This window comes from Saimiri boliviensis, chromosome 5 (assembly GCF_048565385.1).
Source record: "Saimiri boliviensis isolate mSaiBol1 chromosome 5, mSaiBol1.pri, whole genome shotgun sequence".
NCBI lineage: Eukaryota > Metazoa > Chordata > Mammalia > Primates > Cebidae > Saimiri > Saimiri boliviensis.
In genome coordinates, this window is record NC_133453.1 from 8308313 (window position 1) to 8330876 (window position 22564).

At 45.7% G+C, this 22564-nt stretch overlaps 1 protein-coding gene, 1 non-coding gene and 1 pseudogene across 4 annotated transcripts in view; 1 reads left to right on the forward strand and 2 right to left on the reverse strand.

The window, feature by feature from the left end:
• Positions 1 to 4395: 4395 nt before the first annotated feature.
• The window catches only part of ATG16L1 (autophagy related 16 like 1), a 40428-nt gene continuing 22259 nt past the window's right edge, over positions 4396 to 22564 (reverse strand). For all 3 annotated transcript variants that reach the window (XM_003936732.4, XM_010347209.3, XM_003936733.4), the window contains 8 exons: positions 19312 to 19382; positions 17466 to 17537; positions 9458 to 9578; positions 9079 to 9184; positions 7619 to 7768; positions 7464 to 7511; positions 6502 to 6603; positions 4396 to 5760 (listed from right to left, as the gene is read on the reverse strand). In XM_003936732.4, the coding sequence (XP_003936781.1) occupies positions 5667 to 5760; positions 6502 to 6603; positions 7464 to 7511; positions 7619 to 7768; positions 9079 to 9184; positions 9458 to 9578; positions 17466 to 17537; positions 19312 to 19382 (764 nt within the window). In that variant the 3' untranslated portion in view covers positions 4396 to 5666. The remainder of the gene's footprint in view (positions 5761 to 6501; positions 6604 to 7463; positions 7512 to 7618; positions 7769 to 9078; positions 9185 to 9457; positions 9579 to 17465; positions 17538 to 19311; positions 19383 to 22564) is intronic.
• On the reverse strand, positions 10477 to 10746 carry LOC120364467 (small Cajal body-specific RNA 6). The gene has a single exon (XR_005579719.1).
• On the forward strand, positions 15412 to 15920 carry LOC101053032 (fatty acid-binding protein 5 pseudogene; annotated as a pseudogene).

Sequence of the window (22564 nt, forward strand, 5' to 3'; positions counted from 1 at the left end):
GGGGTTCTGATGACCATGAGGCTGCTTCTGCAGAAGAGTTGAGAGCCAATCATAAACCAGGGGGTCTACCCTGGGGTCCCTGGAGGGGCTTCAGGATCTGTGAACCTAAGTTGCAAAACTATGTAGACATGCCTTTTTCTGGTGAGAGGGGCTCACAAGTTTTCTTCATATAGATCCACTGCTACTGATCAAAAAAGTCTGAAAAGCACTGATCCTCTTTCTTGATGGAATTAGAGGTGGTGGTTGCACAACATTGTGAATATATTAAATGCCGCTGAATTGTTTACTTTAAAATGGTTATGTGAATCTCAACGTGTTGGGATTATAGGCGTGAGCCACCGCACCTGGCCTACTGCTATATTTTAAAACTACTGTCTTTTCCTTTCAGCTATAGTTTGGGACAATTTGGGGGCTGTTTTGGTTTGTTTTTCACGAATTCTACTATAAACCCACCATGTGCCAAGCACTCTTACCGGGTATAAAGCATATGATGGCCCTGAGATCTCAGTCTCTTAGGACCATCCGGGTGTATTCCTGGGGGCAATTCTGGGTCTTAGAGCTTCATAACTAGAAGCCAGACTGTCGACAGCTTAACCTCTTACCTCCTGGCTCACAAGCATGCCTACCTATCCTCTCCTTACTGTAGTTCTCTGACAAAACGAAGCCCAAACCCAGAATTCACCTGCCCTCATCTGCCTGGACCTGGGGTCAGAGCACTCCACAGTGGGAGCTGGGCCACAGTCATCTGCAGGATGAATAAAGAGAAATCAACCACATCCAGTGTGGGTCATTCAAAAAAAGGTCAGCAAAAGCTACTCTTCTAGAATAAATACTCAGGTGATGAGGGAACAACATGTAGACTCTGCTGCAGCCAGCTGCCCAGATGGCCGTCCTGTTCCCCTCGCTGTGCCCTCACTGTGGTGGGGCTGCCTGTGCCATCCACGTTAGCCGATGGAACATTAAAATGGATCCTGATTCAAACCTATCATAAGAAACATTGCTGCAACAATCAGGAACATTTGAATATGGACTGGAGGGTGGGCGATACTGTCACTGTTAATTTCAGTAGGTTAAATCACAGCCTGGTATCCTTGCCGGTTTGGGATGCATGGTAATTTATGGGTAAAATGACATGCTTGAAACTTGTATTACTCTGAGGGGAAGCACCAGAGAGGGCTTGAGGCTGACAGAGCTGTTGAGTGGTGGGTACACTGGACTCATTAGAGATGATACTGTCTACCCCTTTCGGTTCTGGTTTTGTCCTGTACGTTCTCACTGTGCCGGGCAATTGCAGGTTAGAACACAAAGGCAACGTGGCGCCGGGAAAGGTTCACTATGGAGCGAGGAAGGCTGAGAGGACAACGGTTGGCGCAACGGAGAGGAAGGATCTGAAACAAACAGGCCAGGAAGGGGTCTGACGCAGACAGAAACCAGGTGAGACGTGTTAGCAAAGCCAGAGTTCCTGGAGGCTAGAGGAATCAAATTTTGCCCAAGTGAGGCAGCTGAGAATCATTTTGTAGTTAGTTCTATCTTTAACTGGCAGGCACCACATACCACATGCACTTTTACAGAATCTATGCAGATATAGGCATTTTACTCAAGATTTCCAAAGTTTTTTGGATGAAAAATAGAAATTTCTAACGTAAGTGGGGCTTACTAAAGCAGGACACAGGAGAAAATGCCATGCGGAGGAGCGCAGCCCATTCACTTCTGAAGGCCCACCTTCGTGTCACGCCTGCCTCTGTGGGCCTGGCGTGGCGCGCAGTGCTGAAGCAGTTGGGCCCAGAACTCTAGGACAAGGAAGACGTCTTGCTTAGCTGTTAAACTTTTCCCTATTTGCGAAATGGGATACAATCCAGAAAACAGAATTTGAGAACCAGACTCATGACCACCCAAGACATCTCATAAAAACAAAAATGCTTGTGGTTTCTGTATCAAAGTAACCAGGCTTGGCACAAGCCAGTTATCACTATCATTCTTGTCTCCTGGTGCTGCAACTAGGTATTAGTGGAAAGTCCACATTTCGAAATACCTGATCTGGCCAGGTGCAGTGGCTCATGCCTATGAACCCAGCACTTGGGGAGGGCAGGCAGGCTTGAGTCCACAGTTCAAGACAACCCTGGCCAACATGGTGAAACCCTATCTCTACTAAAAGTACCAAAAATATGCCAAGCATGGTGGCATGTGGCTGCAGCTACTTGGGAGGCTGGGGTGGCAGGATCACTGAGCCCAGGAGGTCAAAGTGGCAGTGAGCCATTTGCATTCCACTTGGGCAAGTGGAATGAGACCCTGCCTCAAAAAGAGCAAAGGTCTAATCAATTAAAATTACTGTTGTGAGGCCGGGCGCGGTGGCTCAAGCCTGTAATCCCAGCACTTTGGGAGGCCGAGGCGGGTGGATCACGAAGTCAAGAGATCGAGACCATCCTGGTCAACATGGTGAAACCCCGTCTCTACTAAAAATACAAAAAATTAGCTGGGCATGGTGGCGCGTGCCTGTAATCCCAGCTACTCAGGAGGCTGAGGCAGCAGAATTGCCTGAACCCAGGAGGCAGAGGTTGCGGTGAGCTGAGATCGTGCCATTGCACTCCAGCCTGGGTAACAAGAGCGAAACTCCGTCTCAAAAAAAGAAAAATATTACTGTTGTGCTAGACACACAGGTAGTTCGGCGGGCTTCAGTACATTTGGCAACCTACGACTTCCGAGCCAACCCGCTCTTGGGGCCTAAGAACAGCTTCTTCATCCATTCACTCGTGTCCACACAAAATGTCCTGTGCCATGCTATGAAAGCAGGAGGGGCTTTGGGACATTTATGGTAAGAGGCAGCATATGAACAGTAGGTGCTTCAACAATAAGGCTGTGGACGACATGGCAAGACCTTGTCTCTACAAAATATACAAAAATTAGCTGGGCATGGTGGCATGAACCTACAGTCCAAGCTACCTGGGAAGACAGAGGTGGGAAGATCACTTGTGCCTGGGAGGCAGAGGCTGCAATAAGCCGAGAGCCACTCCACTCCAGCCTGGGTGACAGAGACCTTGTCTCTAAAATAAAATAATAATAAAAAAAAAAAAAAAAAAAAAATAGGGCTGAACAAAAGTGGCTCACTCCGGTATTCCTGGCACTTCACTGAGGCAGGAGGACTGCCTGAGCCTACCTGGACGTGGTGGTGGTTTTTGGCACTGCCACTGGAGATCAGCCTGCATTTGGAGGGAAGCATCAGACTGTTAAAAAGTACTGATACTCCATCTCTATTAACGATACAATTAGCCATGCATGGTGGTGTGCTTGGGAGGGTTAGGGAGTAGGATCACTTGGGCCTGGGAGCTCGAGGCTGTAGTAAGCTGTGATCACAAAATTGCGCTCTAGCCTGGGCAGCAGAGGAAGACCCTTTCTCAAACAAAAACAAAAACAAAAACAAAAAAAACCAAAAAACAAAACAAAACAAAAAAACACCTATGCATGGCTCCTGCTCTGACCAACAAAACCAGCAGCTGGAAGGGCCCTAGTCCATATGCTGGGCAGGGAGTTAAAGGAAGCCCCATTCTCCGGTGCTGGAGATCCCTTCACCTTCAGCTCAGCACTGGCAGTTAAGGGACTGGAATGAAGTCCAGACTGAATAGAGAAAACAGCCATGCTTTCCGCCAAATGCAAAAACAGGATCATCTGAGACAATCAGAACACTTATTTGGGGCCCACTTGGAGAATCTCCTTCTTAAGGAGATTGCAAAGGGCTCGTCCAACTTTTTTAAGAGTCAGGGTCTTACTCTATCACCCAGGCTGGGGTGCAGTGGTGCGATCATAGCTCACTGTAGCCTCCAACTCCTGGCCTCAAGTGATCTTCCTGCCTCAGCCTCCCAAGTGTTGGAATTACAGGTGTTAGCCACCACATCTCACTTTTATCCAGCTCTCTGGAAGTGCCGGCTGCCTCAGACTTCAGACCCTGATAGCACCGTGACTCCAGGTGCTGTGCTACATGGACGTCTGGATGTTTCCCGACAAAGGTGGTCAGAATTTCTTACAGCGCAGGCTGTGTTTTAGATATCCGAGCTGTCACCAGTGAATGACTCCCCCGTGCGGCGATTCACTGGAGGAAGGCTCCATGCAGGGGCTAAGGAGGAATCCATGCTGGGCTCCTCCACGGCAGAGGGTCTTGCTCTGAAGAAACACCTTTCCAGTGTCCACTGTCTGTTAAGATTTGCGTGGCATGAAACTGGAACGCTCATGTTTACAGCAAGTGATACTTTGTGGAATGGAGCTTACACGAAGGAGCAAAGACTGTTAAAAAGTACTAGCCATTGTTTACAGGTAACTACCAGGTAAACAAATAAATTACTTTCTCTTCCCTTTCTTCATTAAGGATAAGGGAGCATAAAATAATCACCAATAGGCATGGAGTTTGAAAAGTATATAACAGATTTATTATTATTTACAATCAAGTTCTGTTGGGCAACACAATGAAATAAATAAAAGATGTGCCCTGGCCTGTGAATTTCAACTCTCCTTCAGTTCTCTGAAGGGCAAACTGGAAAGCAGTGATCAGGCAGGGAAGAGAGGCCAGGCCCATCGGTGGGAAGGCCGCTCTCCTCTCTCACCAGCTTTAGCACTCATATCCTCAAATGTCCAGAGAACAAGGATGGAAGAAAACAAATAAAGTGCAAATTTAAAAGTGATAAAAACGGTGTTTCACACATCCAAGGAACCACAACTTTATACACGGGTAAAATGGTAAAGATACATGGTTTTCCCTGGCCTTCATTACAACCCCTGAAACGGAAAGATGGCATTGCTGTGCTTCTGGGCCCTGGCTTCTTGCTCTAAAGCACCAAGGACGTCGCACGCAGGCTGGGCAGAGGGGCTGTGGCCACAATCACCAGCTTCAGGCAAATATGCCAGAGGTTTCGCATCCCCTGGCACCCCCAAGCGTGCTGTGTGCACCCACATTCTGGGTGTCTGCAGATCAATACAGAACACATCCTTACCTCTGCAGCAAACCCATATCCCTGGAAAAAATTTTCACACATCCTCTCCCACCTCAAAAAAAAAATTTTTTCTTTTAACCAAACAGAGGTTTTAAAATATGTTGAATTTTATAGGGGGGAAAAGGGCCAGAAAGCTCTGAAGAACAGGTAAGCGATCTGAGGAAATTTCAGCAGTAACGAGACACATTCATGCAGCCCACCACAGAGGGGACTGCAGTCTCAGTTTCCGTTAATCCAATGAAGTGAGTTCACTGGACAAACGGCCCCAAGGTGATGGGACACCCATTAGGCCAGAACGACTTTGGAAGGACGAGAGAAAGCACAGAGACCACCGCCTAGGTGTGGGGTTGTTTTTGGCGCTGCCGTTGGTGAGGAAACCCAGCGGGGCCCTGTGCTCCCGCGAGTGAGGTATGGAAGATCAGAGCTAGTAGTGTTTCCCAAGGCAAGAACCCGAACCTCTGCTAAGTGACAGCGTCAGGTTTTCTCAGTGTTATTCTTCCAGGTCAAGAGAGACCTCAGGCAAATCTTCAGAAATCCCATTCACAGCAGAGCTACTTGCCACATAGCTTGAGCTTCTCTGGGAGGTCCATGCTATACCCAGCACCTCACATGCCAGGACAGGGCTGCGGGAGCCCATGGGCTTCTTTTGAGGAGGGCGTTGGGGTCTTCCCAGCCCTGAAAGCCCCGTCAATACTGTGCCCACAGCACAGCTTTGCACCCTTTGTCCACACTGACAACGTGCGAGCCGGAAGGCGACCACGCCACTGCATTGATGGACGAGCTTCAAAGGAGAGATCAGAAGAGCAGCAAGTTTCAGAACATTTGGGATGTGATCTTAATAAACTAAACACCAGAAGCTTGTGCACTCAGGAAGTCAGAATTTTTCCAGCTTCCATTTTATTCTCTGGCACTGTGCCCATGCAAGGAAGGAACTCACTGAAATGCAAAAGACTTCTGAAAAATCCAGTGGTGTACTTAATGAAGTCCTGCTGGGATGGAGGGAGTGTGGCCCTTTTGGCAGTTAGGCCTTATCACACTGTCCCTAAGAGAGGAGCTCTGAGTGAACTGGGAAGAGCCAGTACCTACGCCTCTGAAGAGAGAGTCAGGCACTGGTGGTCAGCACTGGTTTGGGCAGAGAGAGAAGGTTCTGAAGGAAAGTGCTATCTGGGTTCCAACTAGCAGGTGGGCTTGTGTGGGCAGAACAAAGCTAGGAGAAAGGGGGTCTGGGGCCTGCCTATCAGGTGGAAGATAAAAGAAGGTGTGTGTCAATGCACTGACCACAGGGACTTACAAGGGGGAGAGGGAGGCAGAAAGGAAGGAGAGCAGAGAAGGAGAAGGAGACACAGAGGACGTGGAACGTAACAAGAGACAGGGATGTGTTTCTATAACCCTTTCTCCAACGGCCGCCACCGTGACCGCTCCCCCTGAGTACTCTTAGACTGTGCCTGACCGGATGACCCCTGGGATGAAATCAAAGGCCTTGCTCACAACGCAAGGGGGGCCGAGAGGTGGTTCGTCTTACCTGTGCTGCTTTGAAAGAACCTTTTCCACCTTCCCTGTGAGCACACTCCAGATATAGAGAGAGCCCTCTGCAGAGCCTGCTGCCACGTAACTGCCATCAGGGCTAGAGAAGACAGTAAGAAAATAAAGGTTGTCAATTCTCCATTCCCATTCAGCATCTCTGTGGCCTTCTTCCCAAGAAGAAATGTTTATTCTTCACTGGTGACCACTCCTGTGTACCCGGACCTCAGAATGCGTGCCAGTTACGGCCCTTCCAGCCAAATCTGCTTTTCCCTGGTATTCCAGCCCTACTGAGCTAAACAAAGAGTGGCATCGTATTACTTCTTGGGGCTCCAAGTCCCTAACCATCCGTCAGACTCCTATCAGACTCGAATACAACAACATATGGGGAGATCAAAGCCGGCTCCACATAGCTAAGGGTTTTAGCCCATGGACTGCCTTGTTACATGCTTCAGAGAGAGGAGGAAAAAAAAAAACCAAGCATTGATTGTGGAGAAGCTTCTCCACAATAGAGGAACTGAGCCTGGAAATGTATTTGGAGGAAGCATGACCCAAGGGGGAAGGCAACAAGGAGCGGGAACTACAGCCCACCTTCCGCACGCTGTTCTCCAGAGAGCCTTTTCAGTCCCGCCCCGGCCCACAGCCGCCCCTGCCCTTTTCTACAGGCTCTCCAACAGCTCTTGCATGAATGACTGATAAGCGGTGAACCTAATGGGCTCGCCCAGAACAAAGCTATCAGCCAACTGTTAGTTGTTGGTACAACACATTAGGTTCATGTAATCACAAAGCAACACTGGAAAGGAAGAGACAATAATGGTGACCTGTAATAAGGAACTTACAGTCACACTCCTGGAAACACAGGTTGGGCACCGAACAAAATTTAGCTCTATATCCCCAATGGGAAAATGCCCATGCAGTACTCTCTGTGATGAACCAAACTGGCGGGGGGCGGGTACTACTAACCTGAAGACAACTCTGGTCCAATCAGAGCCGCACTTGAACCCAGGTGCACTGAAACAAACAACAGGGCACTGTCACCCAGGCAGCTCAGGCCATGCAGCGTGTAGAGAGCAGGGCTGGGCCTCCAGTCTTCATGCAGCCAGCACATCCTCAGTTACCTGAATGTCTGCTTGACAGCATTTGTTCGGAGATCAATAACTTTGAGCAAATCATCACGGGAGCAGCTCAGCAGCTCAGTCCTTTCTGGATTTAAGTCCAGGGCAGTAATCTTTCCCAACAACTCCATCTCTCGAACTATACTCTCTGATCTAAGAGAGAGAATAGATTTGAGAAATGCAACATAGGCTAGAACTACTATACATCATGCCATGGAGGAAAAAAAGGCACTGCAATTCAACTAGAATGCAACACTCTGCCACAACAATCGCCAGTTTCTGATCAGCATGCGCTAACTAGGGCTACCACCCAATTCTTATTATTTCAGTGACGGGATTTCAACTTTTGGATAAAGTTGGCAGAGAAAGCTGCGCGAGTGGCCTGGGCTGCCTTGTAAGCGGTAACTCATCTCTCTTGCGGGCTTCCTGCCCTATTCAGGGTGGCTCTGTGGCCTCCACCTCCAAGTGTAAGACGGGGAACAGAGCCACGGCCCTGCGCACCTCCCTCTTCCTTTCTCCCTCTTCTCCTCTGTGCTCCAGCCCATGACCAGGTCAGCTAACAGCCACCCTGGGCAGGGCCCTGCTGGTGACATTCACAGCCAAAGGGGGTGCTGACCTGGTCTGTGATGATTGTGTGGTAGGCTTTCAATGAAATCATTTTCTACCTCACACCTTAACTAAGCAAGAATTTGTCTTATTGTTGCTAAATATGCAGCCTGAAGGAAGCTACTAGACTTCCTTGGGACTCGGGGGTCTTCACCTGCCAAATGATAGGTTGGACTGGAAGATTTTGAACATCCAGCTTAACTCTCAAATTCCATGTTTCAAGTTCCAACTCCAGGTTTTAAAAGCCAACTGAAGATTATGAATAACATGTGGTGTCCAGAAGCCATGAGCACTGACTGCGTCAGGGCTTTGTGGCGCCATGCTGTGTTTCCAAGCGCCATCTATCACCATGGGCCCTGGACGCCCCCCGTATCTCTACAGCCCTGCTGGGAGCCTGTCCTCATTTACTCTCCATCCTGTCTTCCCCCTCCTCATCCTCTGCTTCCAACCTGCCGATAAGCCCTGTCCAAATTCTCCTTCAAATAGATTCCCTCCTCGTGTTCCTCTATGGCCTTGAACTTAGAAGGCACCTGCTTCTACTTCACTGCACTAGTCACTGACTTTTGTATCTGCCTTCCCTACTACAGTTTTAAATTACCTAAAGGTAGAAAGAATAGCCTGTTTTCCTTTTCTTACCTGTCAGCTGGTAAAGGGCCCAGCACTCACTGCATGCTCAATAAATGACTGCTAAACTCTCGTCCACTTCATGGTAAAGAATATCCTAGTATAATAAGCTAACACTATAAATGTACTAAAGCGCATTTCTGCCATTTCCTGAGATTTTAAAAGCACAACCCACATACAGAACCATCACTGTGTAGACTCTCATGAGCCTCCCAAATGCTTGGGTGTCATACCGAATGTCCCAGAAACGAATTTTCTTGTCAAAATGTCCACTCATTACACATTGCTCTGTGCAGACGATATCATTGCAACTGGATCCTGCAAATACTGTCTTTATGCCTGAAAGAAAAGCAAACATCATTAATCAAGCAGAGGCACCAACGTGGCTGTTTACATAACACTGCTACCCTCTAACCACTGACTTGTCAGAGCTCCTCACTTAAATGAAGCCTCAAACAAGAAAAGCCATCACTACCCTCAGTGCCCCTCTAAACACGAAGCCAGATCTGAAACTCAAACTGTATTACATAAATGCAGGCTCTGACGTGCAAACGCACACCTCCACACTAACATCCAAGCATATACACAGACAGAAAGACCGAATTTCCTCACAGACTTTGCTGCGTAGATCCCAGAGTTTGAGAGTCCGGTCGTGACTTCCCGAGACAATCCGTGCATTGTCCAGCAGGAACTTAGCAGACAGCACTTTCCCACTGTGTCCCGTGAGTGTGTGCTAGGAGAGAGAACACAGCCCGGGTGAGCCTCAGGGCACCAGGCCCTTCCTACACCAGCAAAGTATCCACAGTATCCTTACCTCCAGAGTCAAGTGTCAGAACACCCTGAGATCCAACCAGGAACACTCAAAGCAGTAAAACAGCAAAGGGAAAAGAAACAGGTTGGGCACAGTGACTCGTGCCTGTAATCCCAGCACATTGGGAGGCTGAGGCGTGAGGACTGCTTGAGCCCAGGAGTTCAAGACCAGCCTGGACAACACAGTGAGACCTCCATCTCTAGAAAAAATTTTTAAAAATCAGCAGGGAGCGGTGGCACGCACCCGGGGTCCCAGCTATTTGGGAAGCTGAGGCAAGAGGACTGCTTGAGCCTGGGAGGTCGAGGCTGCAGTGAACTATGATAATGCCATTGCACTCCACCTGAACGACACAGCAAGATCCTGTTCCCCCCCCACCCAAAAAAAAAAAACAATCTCAAAGGATACGAAGCACCATTTCATTTACCGAGTCTCAACCAGAGGCCAGGTGTTACGTGGGAAGCCTATCTCTGATTGTTGCCCAAGGTGAGGTATCAAGACCAAAAGGATAAAACTCCCACGAAAAATAACATTAAAACAAAACTTCAACATTCCTAGGACGAAGCTTCACATGCTCGCCATCCTCATTTTTGAATCTGAAATCAGCTCCACCACAGATACCTGCTGTACTGTTTTTATATGTCTGGATTCTACCAAATTAAAAAATTTTTAAAGCCTCAATTTTACCCCTTCTGCTGCTGAAAGTCAGTTCCATATGTAAAGTCAGACATAGGCACAAAGTCAACATAGGCACAATTTACAAAAGGAAACCTCAGGACTCTTTATGTAAACAATTAAAATCCTTAGGGGATTTTCAATCAGAGGTCTTAGCTTTAACAAGTCAGAGCATAGCCACAGATACCGGCATTCCCAACAATCAAATCCCTTTGGGACTAAGCTATTGGATGCCAACCAGCATCTTCCCTGAGCACACGGAGGAACACAGAATGGGACATCACTGAGTGTCAGCTGCCCTTCTGCCCATCACAGCAATTCTGACTTTGGAAGCCCAATGGGGGAGTGGCAGCTGGGGATAACTGCGACGCTGGGAGGGGATCTGGAGACTCAAACCTTTTACCCTTCATCATTGACTTCTATACGATGTAGGATCAACAGTTTTACGTGTGTAAAACCTCGGAGGTTCAGAAGGTATTCACTGATATTTTTTTCTATTTAGAAAATGCAAGGGTGGGGAAAGTGGCTCACACCTGTAATCCTAGCACTTTGGGAGGCCAAGGTGGGAGGACTGCTTGAGCCCAGGAGTTCAAGACCAGCCTGGGCAAAATAGTGAGACCCTCATCTCTACAAAGAAATTCAAAATAGCTGGGTGTGTGCCTATTCTGTAGTCTCAGCTACAGGGGAGGCTGAGGTGAGAGGACTGCTTGAGCCCAGAAGGTCGAGGCTGCAGGGACCCCTGATCATGCCACTGCACTCCATACATCAACTCCCAAAGATGAGACCTCATGGTTCAGTGTTAGATTTTTTGTGTTAAAATTTTTGAAACCAACCTTCTATTCTCAGTGGAGTAACTCCACTTTAGCACAGGAACAAAAAACTTAGGGCCACATATACTCCTCTTTCCTCTTCAATGAGAGAAGCTTGCATGGGTTCTCAGGCTGCTTTACCCCACATTCAAACCTCTGAAACTAGGACAGCATCTTACAACTGCTGCCAGTCGGGTGGCGGCTGTGCTGCAGTTGTGTGAAAACCTCCCACTGATCCTTCTGTAAGATCAAGAAAGCTCCAGTAACAAAGCTTACACTAGACAGTCCATGAATAATGATTCCATTCAGTAGAAGACATCCACTCTGCACAAATCACGGAGAGAGACAAAACTTGGATAGGCTACTTCTTAAATTCTTTTGTTGTTGTCGTTTTTGAGATGGAATTTTGCTCGTCGCCCAGGCTGGAGTGCAGAGGCGTGATCTTGGCTTACTGCAACCTCTGCCTCCTGGGTTCAAGTGATTCTCCTGCCTCAGCCTCCTGAATAACTGGGACTACAGGCATGAGCCACCATGCCCAGCTAATTTTTGTATTTTTAGTAGGGACAGGGTTTTACCATGTTGGCCAGGCTGGTCTAGAACTCCTGACCTCAAGTGATCTGCCTGCTTCGGCCTCCCAAAGTGCTGGGATTACAGGTGTGAGCCACCGTGCCTGGCCTTAAATTCTTAATAATCATTTTATCAAAAATTTGAATTTATATTTATATTCACTATCTGTTTCTTTCTTACTGTTAGGAGTAAAATCCCATTTCACAAACACAAAGAAAAAGACATTGTTCATAAGTGGGATATGTTGGATACAGATGCTCCTCAACTCACGATGGGGCCAGTCCTGACAAACGCACTGAAAGATGAAAATACCCTAGGTTGGGGGCCACATATATATTCATTTTTACATGCTTTAAAGGAACATGTTAATCTTTCCACAATTATACTCTTCCTAAAAATGTATCCATTGCACTTCAACCTTATAGCATAAGCATTTTTTCATGACAGCTGAACATTCATGGGCTTTGGGGTTCCACTGATTGGAACACCCTGGGTCTCTGTAACATCTGTGAATGGGAAACACCCTTGCGATATTTTAGTATGGACTCAACAAGACTGATGGCATCAGATCTCTTCCTTTTTGCACCCCCCTTTCTTTAAGAGTCTGCCACAAGCGCCAGGCATGGTGGCTCACGCCTGTAATCCTAGCACTTTGGGAGGCCGAGGCAGGTGGATCATGATGTCAGATCAAGACCATCCTGACCAACATGGTGAAACCCCATCTCTACTGAAAACGCAAAAATTAGCTGGGTGTGATGATGTATGCCTGTAGTCCCAGTTACTTGGGAGGCTAAGGCAGGAGAATCCTTTGAACCAGGGAGTCAGAGGTTGTAGTGAGCTAAGATCTCGCCACTGTACTCCAGCCTGAAGACAGAGCAAGAATCTCTTTAAAAAGTCTGTCACAAATGCTGCTGCAGTGAACACCTGTGAGCACAGAGCTTTCTTATTTCCAGGAATGAAACTGCTGAACTAATGGAGTAAGGGAAAGGGATATTTTGTTTTTTAGCTCCTTATATATAGTCAGCTTGCTTTTTATAATGTTTGGGCTTCTGCTCACCTTATTCTCAGTGAGAATAAGCTGGACCTGCCTGAAGCTGACTAGCCGTCTCACTGCTTCCAATGGCACAGAGCCTGGCCTCCTACAGGCATTCATTCACCTTTACCATTTATAAAGAGTCCTTTGAAACTGATTAGATTTAAAATTCTTATATCTAATAGGTGTTTCTGAAATTTATTTTTATTATTAACACGACTTTTAGGTTTTATCTTCTACTTTTAAACAGAGATGAACAAGTGGCGGCAGCAGGTTTAGATGTCATCAAAGCCCAGGCGGGCCTCAAAGTGGGGAGGCTTAAAGATTCCTTTGCTCTACTGGGCTCTGCACAGACTCTCTCTGTGCCTCATGGCAGATCCCGTGTGTCGACCCCTATTTCTTAACACAAAATTGCTCAATCAGGTTAACACCTTAATCATGCAGCTAACCTAACACCAACCAAAGACAACTGATTCCAGGAGAATGAAGAACTCACAGTGGAAGATTCCAAACAGAAACCATCACCTAGCAGCCACAGACAATCCTTACTATGTCCACCTCACCACACCATGAGAAAAGGGGGCAGAACTCCAACCTAGTTCCTCAAGTCAAATCTTACAGAGCAGCCAGGCAGTTTTGCATGGAGTTTCGATTCTCAACAGAGGCATCAAAGAGGTCTCCTTTCAATGCCAGGCTGTTTCTAGGGTGCATTTACAAAAAGGACGTTAAAGCAACCACTCAACCGGTTGCTTCTTATATGCCAGTCTCTCCCAACACCATTCCCTTATCATAAGAGCAAAGGAGATACTGAATAGGGCGTGGACCATGTCTGTGAGTTTCACAATATGGATGAATGGATTCCTGTCCTCCAATATCATCTGTTAACTGGGGTCTAAAAAGAAGCCAGCACTCCCTGGAATGGGAAGCCTATTTTACTTTCTGGAACTTGGTAAGGTTTTCAGGCGAGTTCTCTGGGTACAGGCAATCTGCTGCAAAAGGCCTCCCGATCTTCACACATTTACCAAGGAACAGGACACAGTTATGAGCAGGCCAGGAACTCAAAGCCAACTAGTCCAGCACAGGAGGCTCCTGCCCCAGCATGGCATCATAACCAGCAGCCCTGTCCCATGCTCCAGCATACTGAGAGCATCACCCCAGGGAGAGCTTCCGTGCCAGCTCACTTGGAAAAAGCTTCCCAACGTTATGACCTTTGTCTCTCAGTCTAGCTCCCTGCTCTAGGTCCCCTTCTCGTTATTTCTGACCCAAAGGCTAACTAACGCCCACCTGTAAAGGACTCCTCTTTTACCAATTAAAAAATAACATCCTGCACTACTGGTTGACTCAACTTCTTCCTCTTCTGCTCCAAGGGACTATCATAAAAATGCTGTAGGCCCCTCTTTAATTGGTCAGTTTTACTGTATCTCGGTCTAGAATAAAAGATCAATGGTTAAATAAATCACGGTATACCATAGGATGGATTACAAGGTAACCATCAGCACTGGCTTCTCCATGTGTATGGTACAGAATTACAGGACTTCAACTGAACCTGTTCAAGCATTTGAATCGATGTGCCCTGTGGCGGGCTCTCCAGCAGGTGACTTCCCTCGTCCCTCATAGGCAGGCTCCTCAGCTCTCACAACACATCCTTGTCATCGTCAGGACTCATATTTCGCATGTTTGGATCTGGATCTTCTTTCAACTGAGAATTAAGAATCACTACCCTTGAGGTATTAGCTAGCATCTATACCAGGGGTCCCCAAACTTTTTACACAGGGGGCCACTTCACTGTCCCTCAGAACGTTGGAGGGCCGGACTATGCAAGGTGTGACACCCTTCACAGCCAGCGCTGCTGCCTCCACTATCCCAGACAGCGGTATACAGTGTCACAGGCCCAGCACCGCCTCCAGTGCTGTATACAGGGATGGCGGTGATCAGCCCGTGACACTGTGTATACAGCGTCCTGGACATCTCCAGCAGCGGTGGGCCTCTTCTGTGGGAAGCCCACTGCTGCATGTTTCCCCTATTATAAGACACCTCCTAAAAATAAGGCAGCCCCCGTCTTTTGGGGGTAAAATTAATATAAGACAGGGTCTTATAATGGGGGTGTGTAGTAATGTTGGGGGAGACTTTTGGGCAAAGGGAGGTTATAGGGGCCATTGTTGTTGTACATTTGGGGGAGTATGGGGGCCACTGTACTGTGTAGTAATGGTTATAGTGCTTTGCCTTCCTTCCTACTTCTGCTGTTATTTCACACTGCTTCTGGTGATGTGGGGCGCTGCAGCCGCAGACCTGATGTGCGTCATATGACGCGCTTCCGGAGCCATGACACGTGTGTCCCGTGTCACCGGTAGTACTGTCCGTGAGCGACGCGGCACTTTGCGGCACCACCACATACAGTACTCCAGGAGCATGGGATGCATCTGCATCCTCTCACTGACCACCAATGAAAGAGGTGCCCCTTACTGAAGTGCAGCGGGGGCTGGATAAATGGCCTCAGGGGGCTGCATGCGGCCCACGGGCCATAGTTTGAGGACCCCTGATCTATACTAATAATCCTCTATACAACCCTCTCAAGAAAAATCACCAGAACCTCACCTAATGGACCATTCTATTGCAACTCCCCCACTTCCCTTGTAGATTTAAGAAATTCGGCACTGCACGCTACCCTCGCTGACCCTGCTCTGCTAGCTTCGCCTGCCCGCCCGCACCCACCATGGCCACAGTTCAGCAGCTGGAAGGAAGATGGCACCTGGTGGACAGCAAAGGCTTTGATGAATACATGAAGGAATAGCTTTGAGAAAAATGGGTGCCATGGCCAAAGCAGATTGTATCATCGCTTGTGATGGCAAAAACCTCACCATAAAAACTGAGAGCACTTTGAAAACAACAGAGTTTTCCTGTACCCTGTGAGAGAAATTTGAAGAAACCACAGCTGATGGCTGAAAAACTCAGACTGTCTGCAACTTTACGGATGGTGCATTGGTTCAGCATCAGGAGTGGGATGGGAAGGAAAGCACAGTAACAAGAAAATTGAAAGATGGGAAATTAGTGGTGGACTGTGTCATGAAAAATGTCACCTGTACTCGGATCTATGACAAAGTAGAATAAAAATTCTATCGTCACTTTGGACAGGAATTGACTATGAGAATGAACAAGCTCAGTTCAATGAGCAAATCTTCATACTATTCTTTTTTTTCTCATTACTGTGTTCAGTTATCTTTATCACACACATATTCCATGGAGCTATTTAAAAGTGTGTTGGATTAATTAGATCATCCCATTGGTTAATAAATAAATGTGTTTATGCTAAAAAAAAAAAAAAAAGAAAAAAGAAATTCATCTGGGCCAGGAGCAGTGGCTCACGCCTGTAACCCCAGCACTTTGGGAGGCCACGGCGGGCGGATCACCTGAGATTAGGAGTTCAAGACCAGCGGGGCCAACATGGGGAAATCCCATCTCTACTAAAAAAAAAATATAAAATTTAGCTGGGCATGGTGGTGCATCATATAATCCCAGCTGCTTGGGAGGCTGAGGAAGGAAAATCACTTGAACCTGGGAGGCAGAGCATGCAGTCAGCCAAGATCACATCATTGCACTCCAGCCTGGGCAACAGACTCCATCTCAAAAAAAAACCAAAAACCAAAAACCAAAACAAAACAGAAATTCATATGGCTGGGAGCAGTGGCTCAGACTGTAATCCCACCACTTTGGGAGGCCAAGGTAGACAGATCCCTTGAGGTCAGAAGTCCAAGACCAGTCTGGCCAACATGGTGAAACCCCGTCTCCACTAAAAATACAAAAATTAGCCATGCCTGTAATCCTAGCTACTCAGGAGGCTGAGGCAGGAGAATTGCTTGAACCTGGGAGGCAGAGGTTGCAGTGAGCCAAGATCATGACATTGCACTTTAGCCTGGGTAATGAGAGAAACTCTGTTAAAAAAAATTTTTTTTTTCATCTTAACATCACTCTGTTTTTGGTGTGAATTAACACACACAAACGGCTTGTGTTAAACTTTTTAAAGTAAGATGCCTACTAATGCGAAATTCATCCTCCATTGTATCTTTTAATAGCTTGTATTTAATAAGCTAGGTGACGATTCCTGCAGGCTTATGGGGGGAAAAAATCTGCAAATTAAGTTATATGCTTTCCTCTGCCCCCAATAGAAAAAAAAGCGATACAACCAAGTTTTGATCTCTATCTTGAATGCCAAGAGAATTCTCAGCAAGTTTTGGTTCAAAGGCAGCTTTCCTCAACATCCGATCATTTCTCCCTGCTCTGACACATGTCTCCTGTTTCTCATCTTGGGAGTTTTTGTTTGAGAATTGTCTTACTGCTATGATACATCCATTTGTACTTCTATATACCACCTTACTCTGTGAGGTAATTAGGTTTTACAGCCCATGGGAATCGCAGTTCACATGCTCTAGCTAAATTCTGTGTCATTAAGCTAAAATTGGAATCTACCAAAAGTATCTACTCCTTATGAGGAGTATCCCAAGGTTTTCATGCAAATGTGATGGTCCTATTGCAAACACTTTGAAGCTGAGTCTTCGACAAAGAGTATAAAGTGGAAACACAGATTTCTCCAAGGAGGAAAGGAAAGGGCAGGGTGAATCAAGCATGATTTTTGGGAAAACAAAGTCCCCTAATTAAGCACCTGCCAGTTTGTGCCTTGATAACACCACACGGAGTTTGGAAACTGCACTAACTTTCTTAACTGGGTCTTACCCGTAATCGATAATCATCCACAGTCCAGATTCGGCTTGCAAAATCATTTGAAGCTGCTAAGAGGTAAGATCCCTATGGGAATAAAGAAGAGGAAAACCATTTTTTAGCCAAAACAGAGGAATTACATTCACATGACATAAATTCCCCAATAATCAAGTCCAAGAAGGTTTAGATGCCTCAAACTATACATCTAACCTGAACACCAACTGTTGTCATGAGTGTGCTTCAACTCACCAATCTCCTTCGAGTTCAGACCTTTTTTTTGAGTTTGCTCGATTTCACCTGAATATTGCAGACACCCCAAGCCTTCCCTGCTCACTCTTCCCTTGGCAACGTTCACTAGCAGCAAATATTAACAAGTCAGAAACCTCAGAAGCACCCTTGACTCTCCTTGCCTCATGTCTCAACTCTCACTCTGAGAACTGTTCATCTTCAGTGTGTCTAGCCTGGTCCTCTTCTCTCTCCCTATTGCCTCAGCCCCGACCTGGGCCTTTTTTTTTTTTTTTTTTTTTTTGAGACGGAGTTTCGCTCTTATTACCCAGGCTGGAGTGCAATGGCGCGATCTCGGCTCACCGCAACCTCCGCCTCCTGGGTTCAAGCAATTCTCCTGCCTCAGCCTCCTGAGTAGCTGGGATTACAGGCACACGCCACCATGCCCAGCTAATTTTTTGTATTTTTAGTAGAGACGGGGTTTCACCATGTTGACCAGGATGGTCTCGATCTCTCGACCTCGTGATCCACCCGCCTCGGCCTCCCAAAGTGCTGGGATTACAGGCTTGAGCCACCGCGCCCGGCCGACCTGGGCCTTTTGCATCTCGGCAGAAGCACTGAACGCATGGGCCACTGCAGACCTGCTTCCCACAATCCAGTCTTCAACACTGTCACAATTACACCAGAACTTAACGCCACACCCATTTATAAAAATCTCTCAAGGCTCCACAGAGCTTTACAGAAGTCTAAACCTTTCAATACAACATACCCTCATTTTCCAACCTTATTCCTTATCATTCCCCAAATAAATTCAAGGAGCAGTTATTTAGAACCTAACAGGCACTGTGCTAGGTGCTGGGGGTACAAAGATGATTAACGCCCAGACACTTGTCCTCAGCTCTCAGCTTAGCAAAAGCAGCAGATAGAGACAACATCTATGCCACAGAATAGGTTTGCACAAGATGCTGGGAACACAGAAAGCCACTCAGCCCACCCAGGAATGTTGCAAAGGCTCCCCAGAGATAACAAGAGAAAGTCTTGGGAGACGAGGACACTGCCTTGGCCTCACCCAGTCATCACCTCCACCCAAGCTCCTGCACCCACCCAGCCCAACCTTCTCTGCCTGTGGTGTCCGTTTCTGGCTTTTTGCCTCTGACCTCTGCTTGTATTTTAGATCTGCCTTAAAGGCCCCTAACTCTTGTCCCTGAATGAGCTCTCTCACCAGTATTTCCTTTCTACTCCACACGCATCTCAACCCTAACCTCAGCACAATTTGCAGTTTAATGCTTGCACATCACTCGCATTTAGATGGTGAATCTCTGAGGGTAGGGACCACGCTGTCCCTGGAGCACAGTATCTATACACTCAAAATACAATTGTTAAGTGAAATTATACAAGGTACTGAGTAACATCACAAGCCTAATGCCAGAAGCAGAACCCAAGGGTTTATCAGTTGATACAGCAATAAACTCGATAGCCTACTTGCACCTTTCTTTAACAAGGATTTGACTTAACATACAGAAAATGCAGATAAATCAGGTAGATTTATTCAAGATTTATTCATTTATATAATTTCAAGAACCAGATGTCTTCAAGTATTTCTAAAAACCTCTAATCATAGCAATGAGATACTTACAGCGCTATCAAATTCGATGCTTGTAATTCCTGCATTACTGCCAGATAGAGAACCCTTGAATTCACATTTTTCTGTATAAAAAGAAAAAATTAGAAAAAGATGGGAAGCTGAATAAAGTCAATAAATAAGTTAAAACAGGACACTTGGGATACTACAATGGAAGCCGATTATGCTGTTGAAACAACAGCCGTTCTGTATCCTTACAGAATCAAACAAAATAGCAGGACAAGCGGAACACGAGAGACTGAATACACTGCTAGTTTCAGGAGAAATGCATGTCTAAGTGGACGCTGACCCCGCATTTTGCACCTGTGTTCTATTCTTTAAGAATTATAGTTATTCATTCTCTTTATAAAAATCAAGTGTAGGAATTTAGAAACCATGTCAATCAGACTAAAGACTGGGTTTATTCAGTTGCATTATTTCTTAGTAAATTTTAAAAACTTACATAAATAAACCTTTGGGTTTATCAGTATTTGTGCCAACTTAACTATCACTTCTGTAGAAACTGGCCATCACTTTCCGAATCCACGGTGTGCTAATTTTCATTAAGGTGTGAAAAGAAATTGTGTTAGTTACATTTAAATGACTAGTCATTAGAATACCAGCCAAGCTAGTTTGGAGTTTCCGGAATTTGCCCCATACTTTATCTCCATAACCTAAGGTCCTGGCAAGCGAACTAAGTGCCAGCACCTCCTGTACCTCTACAAGGCTGGCCCTCACCAACAGAGCCACTGCACCTACTCTGCTTCCAGACAGCCTGGCCACCCACACGGAACTTCAGCAACAGGCAATCCCAAACTGAGAAGACCAAAATCTCAATAATTTGATTAAGTTCCTTTAAAAAAGGTAACTTAAGGATGATCCACACGGATAAGCCAGGAATTAAGGAACCACTGTAATCACATTTGTAAAAGAGGAACACAAAACAGAAAACATTTGGACACATTCTTATCTTATTCAGTATTCTAAGTAGTAATAATAATGACTGGAACCAGATATCAAGCTGACACAAATACTGGCCTGAAGCTGTCATGTACATTCAGGGCACAGACTATGAATCTGGTTGATGAACCCTTCCTCTAAATTTACTTGCAAAATATAGCATTAATACCATGTTCTGAATCTTAGCTTTCTTAAGATTTTCAAAAGGGTTGAAAAAGGGTAATATTCACTATGATCTTCCATTAGATAAAATCTTTACTGATAAAAATATTACTACAAATTCTAAGAAATATCTTTGGCTTACGCTTAAAATAGTCGTCTATTTGCTTGGCACTTAACACAGTGCCAAAATGTAAGAAGTGACCAAAAAATTAATACTATTCTATATGAAAGACTGATCTCAAAAGGACAAAGACCATATTAAAATTCTTAATTATCTACAAGGCACTAGGGGAGGCTATGTCACGAGCGTTTATATCATTCCTAGTGGAACTTCTGCTTTTGAGAATGAGCAAAAACAGATGCTCCCATTGGGCAGAAAGTGCCATTCTTCTGATAGTCTGAAAGCAGGAAAAAATAGAACCCCAAACTATTTCAGAAAAGGTCTCTTGAACTTGGCCTTTTCCAAGATTCAGTAAATAAATACTAGCCAAGAGTAAAAATCCCGTAGATGGAAAAAGCTGTTTGTAGAAGAAAGGCCCTACACAAAACTGTAGGAAATGCTGCCAAACATTCTGCTATTTCTGTAGATTAGGTAGAAACTTGGATTTTATTAACACATATTACGCTCTGGCACAAATTATGTCAGCATTAATTTCAATTGATGTTTATTTCCTTTTCAGAAGCAGAAAAGTTACTAGAATTAAAGGTTGGCACCTCTAATTTTCTTATAGGTGTTTTTCACTGACCAAGGAGTAAAACAAAAAGATTTCTAGTGTTATTTTTATTTAATCTCAATGTTGCCATGCTAATCTTGAACTCTTGACCTCAAGTAATCCTCTTGCCTCAGCCCTACAAAGTGAAATTTCTTTTCTTATTATTTGTTTTTATTACTGTTTTCTAATAGCTTCAGCCGTTATCACTCATAAGCTAAAATGTTTCTGGGCAAAACAGCAAAATTTAGTGGGCTTCAATGAGCTCTACCTGCTGAGTCCCTTTCCTGAAAATCAAAGGCTGGGGCAGATAGGAGCGGTGTTTTACTAATAATCTATTCTAACCATGGGATTAAAAAGTTGTTCCTGCTCTAATAAACCTTAAAAGCAGTACCCCTATGATGTTTCAGTTGCTGGAGGAAGCTACAGTAAGAAGAGCATGGAATTTCAAGTCTTCTGACCTGCATTAGTCCTAGTCCCACCACTCCCTCACCATGGAAATTATTCACTAGCCATGTAAGTCACACAGTGTCTGAGTTTTATTGCCTTTATCTGTGAAACAGGGCAATCTTTACCTTTTTATTTATTTATTTATTTTTATTGCATTTTGGGTTTGGGGGTACATGTGAAGAACATGCAAGATTGTTGCATAGGTACACACATGGCAGTGTGGTTTGCTGCCTTCCTTCCCCTCACCTGTATCTGTCATTTCTCCCCATGCTATCTCTTCCCACCTCCCCACCTCCTCGTCCTTCCCCTGTTTCCCCCCAACGGACCCCAGTGTGTAGTGCTCCCCTCCCTGTGTCCACGTGTTCTCATTGTTCAACACCCGCCTGTGAGTGAGAACATGCGGTGTTTGATTTTCTGCTCTTGTGGCAGTCTGCTGAAAATGATGGTTTCCAGGTTCATCCATATCTACAAAGGACGCAAACTCATTGTTTTTGATGGCTGTGTAATATTCCATGGTGTATATGTGCCACATTTTCCCTATCCAGTCTATCATCGATGGGCATTTGGGTTGGTTCCAGGTCTTTGCTATTGTAAACAGTGCTGCAATGAACATTTGTGTGCATGTGTCCTTATAGTAGAATGTTACATAGGCGTAGGCAAGGACTCCATGAACAAAACACCAAAAGCAATGGCAACAAAAGCCAAAATAGACAAATGGGACCTAATCAAACTCCACAGCTTCTGCATGGCAAAAGAAACAGTCAGTAGAGTGAATCAGCAACCAACAGAATGGGAAAAAATTTTTGCAGTCTACCGATCTGACAAGGGGCTGATATCCAGAATTTACAAAGAACTAAAACAGATCTACAAGAAAAAAACAAACAAGCCCATTCAAAAATGGGCGAAGGACATGAACAGACACTTTACAAAAGAAGACATACAGGAGGCCAACAAACATATGAAAAAATGCTCACAATCTCTACCTT